At 34.3% G+C, this 12042-nt stretch overlaps 1 protein-coding gene across 1 annotated transcript; it reads right to left on the bottom strand.

Moving 5' to 3' along the window:
- Window positions 1-1459: 1459 nt before the first annotated feature.
- LOC110106601 (pectinesterase) lies at window positions 1460-3711 on the bottom strand. The gene is made up of 2 exons (XM_020836544.2): window positions 2740-3711; window positions 1460-2327 (listed from the first exon to the last, which is right to left on the bottom strand). The coding sequence occupies exons 1-2, from the start codon at window positions 3674-3676 to the stop codon at window positions 1636-1638; spliced, it is 1629 nt and encodes a 542-aa protein (XP_020692203.1). The 5' UTR covers window positions 3677-3711; the 3' UTR covers window positions 1460-1635.
- Window positions 3712-12042: the final 8331 nt, after the last annotated feature.

The raw sequence follows: 12042 nt of genomic DNA, 5'->3' as shown, positions 1-12042 counted from the left end.
ATAGAACAAATCTATTTTTTATTATATATTTAAATAATACTTCTAATAATAATGATAATAATAGTATTTAATTCCCTCTCTTTGGCACACATCAAATGACACCTGATTCGTGTGTGAATGGGTTCATTTAATTCGTCTTGACAAGCCGAACAACGATGCGATCCGTTTCACAAAATAAAGTCCCGACCAAAAGATTTTACACACAGAATGAACATGTGCGATAAAGGCTCAAATGCAATGAAATCAATATAAATATATTCATCAAATCGACGTCGATCCAATGACATATATTTTCAAACATGATAAAGAAGTATATATAACCAAAATAAATAAATTCCAAAACCAACAATGAATCGAAAGTGGATTGACCCACAAAATATGCAATAAAACTATGCAAGTGATCAATATCAAAAATGAGGTCACAACATAACAAATTTAAATATTATATATATTATATATATATATATATATATATATATTCTAATAACTATCAATATTATTATATATATTATTATTATATTATATATATATATATTATAAATTATATATATATATATATCTGTGTGTGTGTAACACCACAAAGCCACCACCCAGCGCTGCAGTGTTGCATGCTGAATCTCAAATTACTATAGGACATCGTCTCCATTGTTGCGATGATGTTTTCTGACGTCGTTGCGCCCTCTACCTAGCTCGCTACTGAGCTCTAGTTCAAACAAGAATTTAGGTTTTCAAATTTTTAGAATTTTGCTGAAATGAATTTATTGAGAGGGGTTGTATTAGTTAAATGCATGTTCTAATAAAAAAAAAAAAAACAAACAAAGAAAGAAAATAGGTGGAGGAATTGGCCATTCAGAGCTTTTCTTAAATTAGCCTATGCTTTCATCTATGAGACTTATCTCTCATTCTTAAGAACATGCCTCCAGCTTTTGTAAACTTTGCCTCACACATTCACCCTACCTGCTAGATCTCAAAGAATTACCTAAGACACTGGCGACTTGCCCTAGGCACTCATTTGAGGCGACATAGCCAAGTTAAAGACAGAGGTTCATGTGTATATCATCTAATTAATCCACATATCTATATCAGTCTATATTGGCCTAATTATGAAGCTATTTATTTATCATAAATGCAACCTTTTTTTATAGCTCCCTAACCCTATAAATTATAAGTGAATATATATAATTTTGGATCATCATGATAATTTCATGATGTGGGATTTCTCTATGCTCACTAGTTCCCATCACTTAGTTATGTATTATGCATCAAATTGTAATTATGAAAACATCTCTTTACAAGAAAATATTTCCAATATCTAACATCATATATAAATTCTCATTTTATTAATTCTCATAATTTTATTTTATATATTTAATACATAAATATCTAATTTTAATCTTATGTGAATATTTTTGTTGCACATGTTGACATGTGACTTCATTGGATAAAAAAATCACCAAAAAAAAAAACTTAAACATAGATTTCTTAATATAGAAAGTAGTGGTAAAATACTAAAATATAATAATTAATAAGCACAGAGCATCTTAATAAAAGAGCTACCCCAACTTCCACGCTCTCTCCTTCACGCCTTACATAGGGAAACCAAAAAGCATATCTTATATTTCCCGATCGAATCAGTCAAAGACCATTCGTGAAGTCGACGCCCGTGCCCGTCAGCCACTGCTCTCCCTGTATCAATTTCGCTACAGTATAATCGTTGGCCACTTTCGCATCAGTTATCACATGATACCCGGTCCAGTTAACCCGACCGGCGGTTCCCGCACCCGGTCCATCATTCTGATACTCACCGTAGAACAAAGTCTTCAGCGCAAAATTGCCATCCCACTCCAGCCATCCTTTCGGATTCACGTGATTATCAATACTCGACTGCATCACCACCGTCCGTGAGTACTCTTTCCACGGCCGGCCCAAATAAGTCGGAAACGAACCGGTCACCGGCTTAAGGTCCTGCGACGGCACCAACCTGCACTTTTGGATTGAAGTCCCAGTGTTCTGGTTCGGGTCGATCCGGCCCTGCGCCGTGACGGCGTTCTTTTGGCCGGCCATTGGTTTTCGGGCCTGTAAGTTGGAGTTCTGGAAAACGACCGCCGCGTTGCCGAATATGAAATCGACGGTTCCGGATATGAGAGAGTCGCGGTAGAATTGACGAAGAGAGTGGGCGTATAGGGTGTCTTGATAGGCTCTTATTTGGCACCGGTTCACTACGGCTTGATCCGCATTGATCCGGAGGGCAACGGCCTGGTGCTTCGCTGGACCGGCTGTGTTCTCTACGCACAAATCTTGAAGTATGAATCCGTCACCCATAGCCGCTGCATATATAGACAACGAACATATAAAATTATTTTTAGATTCTTGGTTCCCCACCATATGCCAGACAAGTTAATCTTTTTTGTTTTTAAATATATTTTAATAAGAAGATTAGACGGAATAAGAATATTTAAAACATTAATGATGAATAGAGCACGTTTTGTTGAAAAAAATAGATTTATCAGAGTCAAGATAATATTTTTTATTCATTCATGATAAATTTTAAATTCATTAAATTTGTTTTAAAATTAATATAATAACATTTTTATTCATTTTTATGTAGTACACTTATCTTAAAAGATTTTTTTCTTCATGAAAATATTTTTGTATATGATTAGCCGATCGATTAGTGCTCTAATATCTTACTAATTACAATTAAAATTTTTAACGAGAGTTTTAGTTAGTTAAACTGACCCAATGTGGCGGAGTTGTAAGTGGTGGAGCCGTCAACGAAGTTTAAGCTCCCCGTTATAATGGTCGCGTTCTGACCGTCTCCAACGATCGTCAAATTCTTCTTTTTCTTCCCTACGATCACATTTTCCTTATAAGTACCTTTCTTCACATAAATTACAAAACGAGCCTTCCCGTTGTCCGGCGCAGCGTTAACGGCTGCCTGAACCGTTTTATAGTTTCCGCCGCCGTTTGCATCCACTGTTACGTCGGCCTTTATCGCTGCCAGCGAGGTTGCCTCTAGAAGCTTCCGGCCGACTGGACTTACCCATGAGGGTAACTCTGTAACGGTTTCTGTTAACTGGCCGTCATCAACCGTGATGGCGCGGAGAACGGCGAGGGCGGCACTGGCTTGCTCCGTCAGGGAGTCTAGATGAGCTTTTAATGGCGACGGATCTTTAAGGCCGTCAAGGCAGGTGACGTGGTTGGTGAGCACGGCGCTAAGCCAGGTGCGAGCATCCCCATAGGATCCGGCTGCGATGGCAGCGTTGGAGCTGAGTATGCGGTCGCGGGAGAGATCGAGGAGGTCGACGCAATCAAGGATGTGGGGATCATTGATCTGACGGAGGAGATCGGTGGATTGGGAGAGGGAGGCGTGGATCTCGAGGAGGGAGCGTCGGAGGAGGGAGTGAAGGAGGAAGGTGGGGGATCGGACGGCGCCGGCGGAGGCGGAGTCTGACAGAAGGGCGGCGCAGTTGGTGGGGTTTGGGGAATGGACGCAGAGATCTGACGGCTGTAAGTTGGTCGGGTGAAGATGGACGGTTAGATGGTGAGGAGCGAAGATGACGAGGGAGATCAGAGTGGCCAACGAGAGGAAAATGAAGAAGGGTTTGAAGAAGGAGCGAGACTTGTTGGTGGGAGAAGGAAGAAGTGAGTCTCCAATGGATGTTGAAGATGCCATTGGTTAGGTCAGTTAGATCAGATGTGAGTTCTTTAGGCGAGGCTTTATGGTATTTATAGAACACATATGAATAGCTTGAGTTTTCTTTCTTTATTTATATAATAATAATTAATATACTTGAAAGTAATTATTTGAATTTAATTAGAAATATAACAGTGCAAAATTAAAAGTAATTAGCATAGATCAAGGCGAATAAAAAGGAGAGGTAAATGAAGTGGACCCCAGCATCCAAGTGCTTTTAAGGGAACATGAAAGAATAGTACAAAATAAAAATATATTTCCTTAAACTCTCAATAATAAAATTTTAATATTAGGAATGACATTTTTAATTAATTAGCATCTATGATAAATTAGTGTCATAAAATAATTCAATTTATTTTATGGATTATTTAACAAAGTTGATTTAAAATGACAAATAATTAATAAAAATTTAACATTATAAGTTTGATTATATTTAAAATCATATTTGTTGTAACATTTTTTTGTTTAAATAATTATTGCTATATCATCAACAAATTATCTTGATCGGGCATAAATCTCGAGGCAAAATCAAGTTGGAAATTTTCAAAATTAAATTTGAAACCATCCAAACTCTGATTTCAACAAATTTACAGTCAAACTGAATGCCTCAGAATTATGAATCCAACAACACTAAATTCAACTTAATCTGAAGCGCCTTTAGAAGGTTCAAACCAAAGTTTGGATTACCAAACGAACTCAAAATGTAACATGCTTTTAGTAAAATCCAACGGCTCAATGAGACAAATCCGATGAGCCCAAGTTCACTGAATTCTGATATCATTAAGTCATTCAAATGTCCAGTAAACAGTCCACGCTTGTTCATTCAAACAACTCCCAACTTATCATTGGTCTTGTTTCTATTTATTGGTTATGCTACTCTCAGAAAAGTATAAAAAGACCACTTATTTCTCATGGAAAGGAAAACCAAGCTAGGAAGAGAAGGAAGAGAGCTCCCTTGCTACCAGACTCCTCCTATATCAATGCCGGACTTCTGCCCGGCCTTCGACTGTCACAGAACTTCCGCTTTGCCCCCGACTAACGTCAGACTTCAGCCCTTCCACCTACTCACGTCGGACTTTTGCTCGTCCACCAACTGATTCCAAGCTTCCACACTGACGCCAATTGACGGCGGACTTCGGCCCGACCACCGATTGATGCTAGACTTCTGTCATTCAGCCAAATGACATCGGATTTCTACCAAACCTCCAACTAATGCTAAATTTATGCCCAACAACTGAACATCATAGGACTTTCATCCGTTTTTTGTTCATCACTAGATTTCAACCCCGGCGTTGGCTGTTGTAATCTGATTGTTCTCAATTTTGAGGACGAATCATTCAGGTAATAGTAGAATTATTTCAACGGGTGTGGTTCCGTGATTTTTCCCTTTTCTAGGATTTTCCACATAAAAATCTTGTGCTCTCTGTTTGCGTGCTGAATATTCGTACAACGATGAGACGTAAAATTCTAACTCTATCGCCATATATGTTCTAGCCCGCGCGCAACAATTATATATTTTCATTATTAGTTGTTAGAAGTTGCAATGCAAATTTAAGTTAATTCTATTTATTATACTTCATTTACCTTTGAGATTAATAAGATATGTGTTAGCTTGATATGGTTTGATAAAAATAATATAATAATAAATCTTAAGCTAATGGAATTATAATTTGTATTTATTAAAGTTAAAAAACAAGAATAAATATAAAAATTAAGATCATATATGAACTCCCCTAGTTGCCAAGATAGCCATCTAGACAAAGTTGTTGCAGTGATGATTGTCAAGGAGGAGAAAATGATCTGAACAACTTCATTCCACATAGGTCAGCCAAGAGCAAAAAATCGTAGAAAACAAGCAATTTGTATGTAAATGGATGACTATCTAAATATTCCAAATGGGCCGGGGCAACAGCAAGAATAGTAATAGTAGCTAGATCCTCAAAGAAACAAAAAACCAACGTCAAACACATGAGATCAAGATAGTAGATATAACACATGAGCTTTTGATTTCCAGCCACAAATTTAGCTCGTAAGGTAGATTTAATATTATGACAAACATTCGATATATTGCTGAAATATCGCTCAAATTTTTTAGAATTTTTTTTATGCCAAATAAAGCGTATAGAGCATCAAATAGCTAGAAAATGACAGTATTTTTTAGCCTTATGTTCATAATTAAACTCCTCAAATAATTGAAAAACTTGAAAAATATTGAGTCTAAATAAAAAATTTACAGTTTTAAGTAGAATCTCCAGAATGATAGCAAAAGTGTAATCACATTCAAATAATAAATGCAACACACTTTCAATTCCACTGAAACAAAAGCAACAATTCATTCCAAGATGCAACTCATGTTTAGTCAATACATTAGATGTTTTTAGTGATGAGGTCATCGACAAACATTTTAGGCAGGTTTATCGACGAAAGCATATCTTCGCCTAAGCAAGTTAATTACTTTGAACGATTTAATCCTTGACTTTTGTTGGTAATTAAATTTGTGATGATAATGTTTTGAATAATCTTCATTTTAATTTCTAATTGCAATTCCTACCTTGATTCACATCATTTAGTCTCCCAAATAAAGCCAGCCATGAAAAGTAGAGAATTTTCACGCATTTTTTTTTTGTGCCAAACCCAATTATACCAATTTAAAGGTTGCAAATTAGTATAAAAAGAGGATAACATAGCTTTAAATGTACTGGTATCATAGTTGTAGAAAAAGATATCAATTGGAGAGTTTTCTGCAATCAAGACAGCCCAAATAGCATGCTTTAAGTATAGAGGAGTGTTAAAAGGCAGGTTTCAATTGTTAGAAATAATGTAGTCATTCACAAAGGAAGAAGGATAAAAAGTAAAGTGAAATATTTTCCAATCCAAACAGGTAAACTAAGTTCCTTCCTTCACACCAGTGCTTCCAAATCATAGAAATAGAGCTATCCTTATTAATATCAAAGGAAAAGAAAACTTGAGCTTTATCAGCCACCATATGCACAGATTTCCTAAAAAATTTGAAGCATCTGGGTTAGGAGGTTCCATGGAGTTATGTATTTAGCTATGCACCAATAAGCTAAAGGAAAAAAAAAGGTAAAAGAGAGAGATAAGGGATCAAATATAAGCATAAGTGGAGATATTATTCGGTGCGGACGTCGAATGCAGCTCTATGTCTGGAGTCAAATCAGTTGTAGTCACATTAGCGGTGCCGAACCGTAGTACCGAGCAATATCAAGCCACGATACCGAACGAAGAAGTGACGTGACGGATTCTGATTGAAATAATTTTTGGCATAAATGATCCTAGAAATTATTGAAAAACTCTACAAATGTAATCCTAATGTTTTTCAATAGTCTTCTTTTAGTTGTTTTTAATTTGCTGTTTTGAGCATTGCTATTTTTATCTGGCAGCTCTGAGCTTATTGATTGGCCATTGGATTAGCTATTATTTTGACTCTTTTCTTTGTAATTATTTTTCATACAGACCGTAAGTTTTACACACAAAAAAAAAAAAAAAAAAAAAAACTTCTGCAATTGCACCGACACCTCTCGAAAAATGGCAAAATGATTGCTGGAGACTGTACAATCAGCATCATATATAAGATTTTTTTTTTTGGGATTTATAAGAATTTGAACGAGACAAAAAAAAAAAAAAAAAATTGCGTCGTACCTATTTAAAAATTATTATCAATTACGTATCGTCTATGCCTTATTGGTGATAAAAATAATCATTTATGTCTCCTTAGCACAAATTGAGCAGTTTTCTTATTTTAAAAATGTTAGAGACTGGTCCAAATAAATGACTGCAGTCATTAGGGCAGTGTCAAAAATGTTTTATGTAGTTGATTGATTTTCTAATTAAACAATCTGATGATACAAAATTAAATAGTTGTTTGATCATGATCAGACGATGGCGGTAGCAGATTATGGGCGTGGATAATGATTGGAGGATTGTAGATATGAGATTGCTATCGAAGGGTTTTAATTGGGTGAGTTTTCTTGAAAGATTATAGTCAAGATATGAATGTCAAAAGACCTTGGACAATAGCGGTTGGACAATTATAGTTGCACGATGGTAGTTGGCTAGCCAAAGTCATGCAATGTTATTTACATGATAGTAATAAGGCGATTCTAGTCAGTGAATGATAGTATGACGTTGGTGATTGATCGGCGATTTGGCAATGGTCTAATGGCGAGGGATGGTATGATGGTTTCAGTCAGTCAATGGTCTAGTGACTACGATCGAGAGTTGGTATGATGGTGACTGAAGGTGGTGTTTTAACGGTGATAGTTTGATAATGATCTCACTATGGTGATTAAGCGGTTGTCATACAACAATGATTGGACAATTTTTTTATGGCAATGATTAGGTGGTGGCTGAAAGAGGATAGTTGGATGAAGCTCAGAGATTTGCTATGAATCTAGGCTCTCTCTCTCTCTCATCCTAGGTTCACTGTGGTGCATAGAGTGTGGTCTCTTATATTTTTTTAGAATGACAATATTCATAAATATAACTAGAATCAAAAGTAGTTTATCGTATAACTCATATTGATTCTCTTGATAATAAACTACTAATTTGATATTTAAGTGCGTTAATGACTTTAAAATTCAATGATTTTAAGCTTGTTGGATTTTTTATATCGAAAAGCTCACTTTAATGTTAAGAATGCAGTATTTAGGAACTATTTACTCCTTTGATTAATTTCACGAACTTTTGAACTATACTTCAAATACACGATTTGAGCTCATTTGGACTCAGACCGAATTATTTTTTATGTCATTAAGCTTGCCTTGTTGAGTTATTCAACCCGACTATAAATTCATCAAAATTAGAGTTTGGATGGCCCTAAATTTAAATTTAAAATTTAATTATATATGAAGATACATAATTGACCAAATAAATCTTTTGGTAGTGTATCAGCTATATAATTTTGAGATAAATAACTGGCGTTCTTGAAACTGCCTTCAATGATCACCTACATGAAATTAAAAGAAACCAAAAAAGCATGCGCTTAGGGATTCTTGCTATAATTTAAGATTAAAAAAGGAGCACTTAAGGAGCAAAAATAAGTGGGAGCAGAACTAACACAATTATTCTGAGTCAAATAGTAAAGAGAGAGTAATGCTTCAAAAAGAGAAAAAGGAAGCGATTGTACTAGAAGGGATTAATTGACACCATTTTTTTCCTTTTTTATTTTGTGTGGCCATCAACACATGAGAATTTATTACATATGATCATCAGATGGTCTAAAGATGAATCAAAATATCTCAAATCATCCGGTACAGAGTGGTACATAATACTGATACACAACAAAATAATGATGTAGCGCGTCTTAATTAGTTCGCCTCCGAAAAACATTCGATAACAGCACGTAATAATTTCTCTCAACACAGACACACAGGTCCATACGTCCATTACATGAAAGAAAAATAGAAAGAAGTATTGATTAGTACTATTCAATGAAGTAAAAGATACAGCCGAAAATAGCGACAGTTCAAAAAAAATCTTAATTTATTGCGTTGTTAGGTCATTGTATGACAAATTGTTAGAAGGCGGTGCACGTTTTTTTTTTATTTTTTGTGGAAAAATTATAGGCAAAGCCCATTTTCATTTCACTATAAGATAATTACAGCAGAGTTAACAGCAATTAAAGCCATATAAACAGCTTAAAGCATAGGGAAGAAAAAGGTGGACTCAGAATTGTTAAACTACTACATCACTGTTGTCTACAACCTTACTGTATTTATTTTAGTTTTTAAGATAAAGGGCAGCAGAGCAGATGAAGATCAAACCGTTGATGAAGTATATCAGTGGATGGCTGAGATGAGAGCTACGGTTTTCAGAATTAGTGAGTAGAGATATTTGAGTAGGTTTTGAGTTCAACATCTCTTAGTTGAATGTTAAAGTTTTCAATCAATAGATCAAAGTGAGACCAGTTCAATTATATATATGCAAATAGCTCATTGATCAGTTAGATTGCATTTTAATACTGGAAAGATATTGAGATTAAATTTGAGTACGAGCGTAAGTGAGTGAAGTCGAGCTCGATGAGCTAACAAGTAAAGCTTGAGACAGTTCTTACTCTGCTTATTAGCTCACGAGCCTGCTCATTTAAAAGATAAGAATATAAAATATATTAGGATTCAAAATTTTAAATATAAAATTGTTAAAAATGTTTATAAATTACCCCCACTTTTTATATTAAACAATTATCTTTTATTTTTATTCCAATTTTTCATTCTTTTTACTATTTTATTATAATATTTTTTGAATCATAAACATTATCTTTCATTTAAAATAAATCAGTTAGCTGGTGATCCGGCTCGAACTCGTGAAATAAAACTTGAGTTGGAGCTAGAACTCAATTAATTAATCAAGCTCAAATTTGATGTGACTCGGGCTCGGCTCGACTTGATTAACCCCAAGACTTGAGCCATAAAAAAGAATGGACAAAAAAATACTTTCATTTTTAGGTTAGCCGTTCATCTTTTCAAAATAATTCGACGTCACAAGTGATTCTCGATCTGATCAAGTCATGAAAGCTTTGAAATTTTACACCTAGAACGATGAATTGTATACAATTTGGGATATGCCAGAACAAATTTGTACTGAATCGCGGCAGCTCATGACGAGAGGAGTATGCTTCTGATCAAGTTCAGTTTGGAATTGATACGTCATCACAAAAAATCCTGGTGTCTCATAAATGCTAGACCCTCTCTCCTTATCTGATTGCGTGCCGGATTTTCGTACAATGCTAAGACGTTAAATATGATATTTCTCTACCGCCGCGAATACTCCTGGACGCAACAGGAATGACTTTTTTAATTGCTTCTTAAAATAGTTTATTTTTTGTGCTAGAAAGATGCTATAAGAAGCAGCAAGACGGCTTCTTATAGCAGCTTATTAGTACAAAAATTTAATTTTTTTTATTAAAAATTTATTTTTACAAGCAATAAGATTATCCCAAACGAAGCCTTAATCATAACATCAAATTACTTAACAAGCTTCATTTGTTACTAAAGAAATTCCTCCTCGACCACCGACGTTGGAATTCTGTCTGACACCCAAGTGACGCCGGAATTCTGCCCGACGCCCAAGTGACACCTGAATTCTGCCCGACGCCCAAATGACGTCGGAACTCCGCCTGATTTCCATGTGACACCGGAATTTTAAGTGACTTTGAATTTAGCTCAAATACGCAACTTGTTTGCAATCAGATTTCAATCTGGAAGTGAAGCATTCTAATCTGATCGTCTTAAATTTTAAGGACGAGTCAGCCTCTTGTAACTCAAACAAAACTAGTGGAATTATTTTAACTGGGCGTGGCCCCGTAGTTTTTTTATTTTTTAGGGTTTTCCATGTAAAAATCATGGTGTTCTTATTTTTCTCTTGTTTGTGTGTTGGATATCCGTACAACGTTGAGATGAAAATTTTCTTACTCTATCGCCGCATATATTCTAGCCACCAACAATTATATTATTAGTTATAAAACCTAAATTATAATTACCATTATAATTGAGTGAATTGCGGTGCCATATGCATAAATCCCTCAATAAAAGCATCAATAAACTCTCCAAATAAATGAACACAAATGTAGGATTGGGCTTCATTCTCTAAGTCAATTACATATATGAGCTTGCTTGTAGGCCCAGCCCAATAAAGCACAGCCCAATTTTAAGTTTTACATGAATTCATTTTAGGAGTGAAGCTTTGCCCTAAGAAATTATCAAGAGTTGCATAAATTGCTTTATTAACAATAACAAGATTGTTCAATGCAAATAACAACTTGCAATTTTTTTTAAATAATTATTTGAGTGATTTCTTCTAATACAAGAACACTTGGTTAATACTTTTTAACAAAGTTATCTTGTAGTGTATATTATTTGTATAATTTTTTGTATATAAATAATTATGTTATAGTTATAGTAAAAATGTTAAGCATATGTATGTAATATAAATTATATTTTATTATTATATAATGTGAAATTAGTATAAGATAAAATAAATAAATAAATTTTTTTAAGAATTATTTGCTTTCCAAAGTAATCAAAATAAAAATATTAATTAAACTTTAAAAACTATATTATATTTATTAGACCCAAAATTATACATGCATATTGATCATATTTTGTAATATATTAAAAAAAAAACTATGCTTTGAAAACTTTGAATTTAATCAATTGATAATAAAGAAAAAAAAAATATTTTGTAAACTTAAAATAATGTAATCAAATAATAAAAAATAAATACATGTTAAATCATCCACCAAATTTTCTTTCTCTCAGCTGAATATATAAATGCAAATAATGAAAAACAAAATGATGTATTTTCGAAAGAAAAAAAAAATTAAATTT

Source organism: Dendrobium catenatum, unplaced genomic scaffold (assembly GCF_001605985.2).
Source record: "Dendrobium catenatum unplaced genomic scaffold, ASM160598v2 fragScaff_scaffold_1199, whole genome shotgun sequence".
Taxonomy (NCBI): Eukaryota; Viridiplantae; Streptophyta; class Magnoliopsida; order Asparagales; family Orchidaceae; genus Dendrobium; species Dendrobium catenatum.
This window is presented reverse-complemented; position numbering and strand designations above follow the sequence as displayed.

Coding starts and splice junctions, on each gene's coding strand:
- LOC110106601 (XM_020836544.2), bottom strand. CDS start 3,676: ATGGCATCTTCAACATCCATTGGAGACTCACTTCTTCCTTCTCCCACC. Junction 2,328..2,739: donor TTACAACTCCGCCACATTGG/GTCAGTTTAACT, acceptor CTATATATGCAG/CGGCTATGGGTGACGGATTC.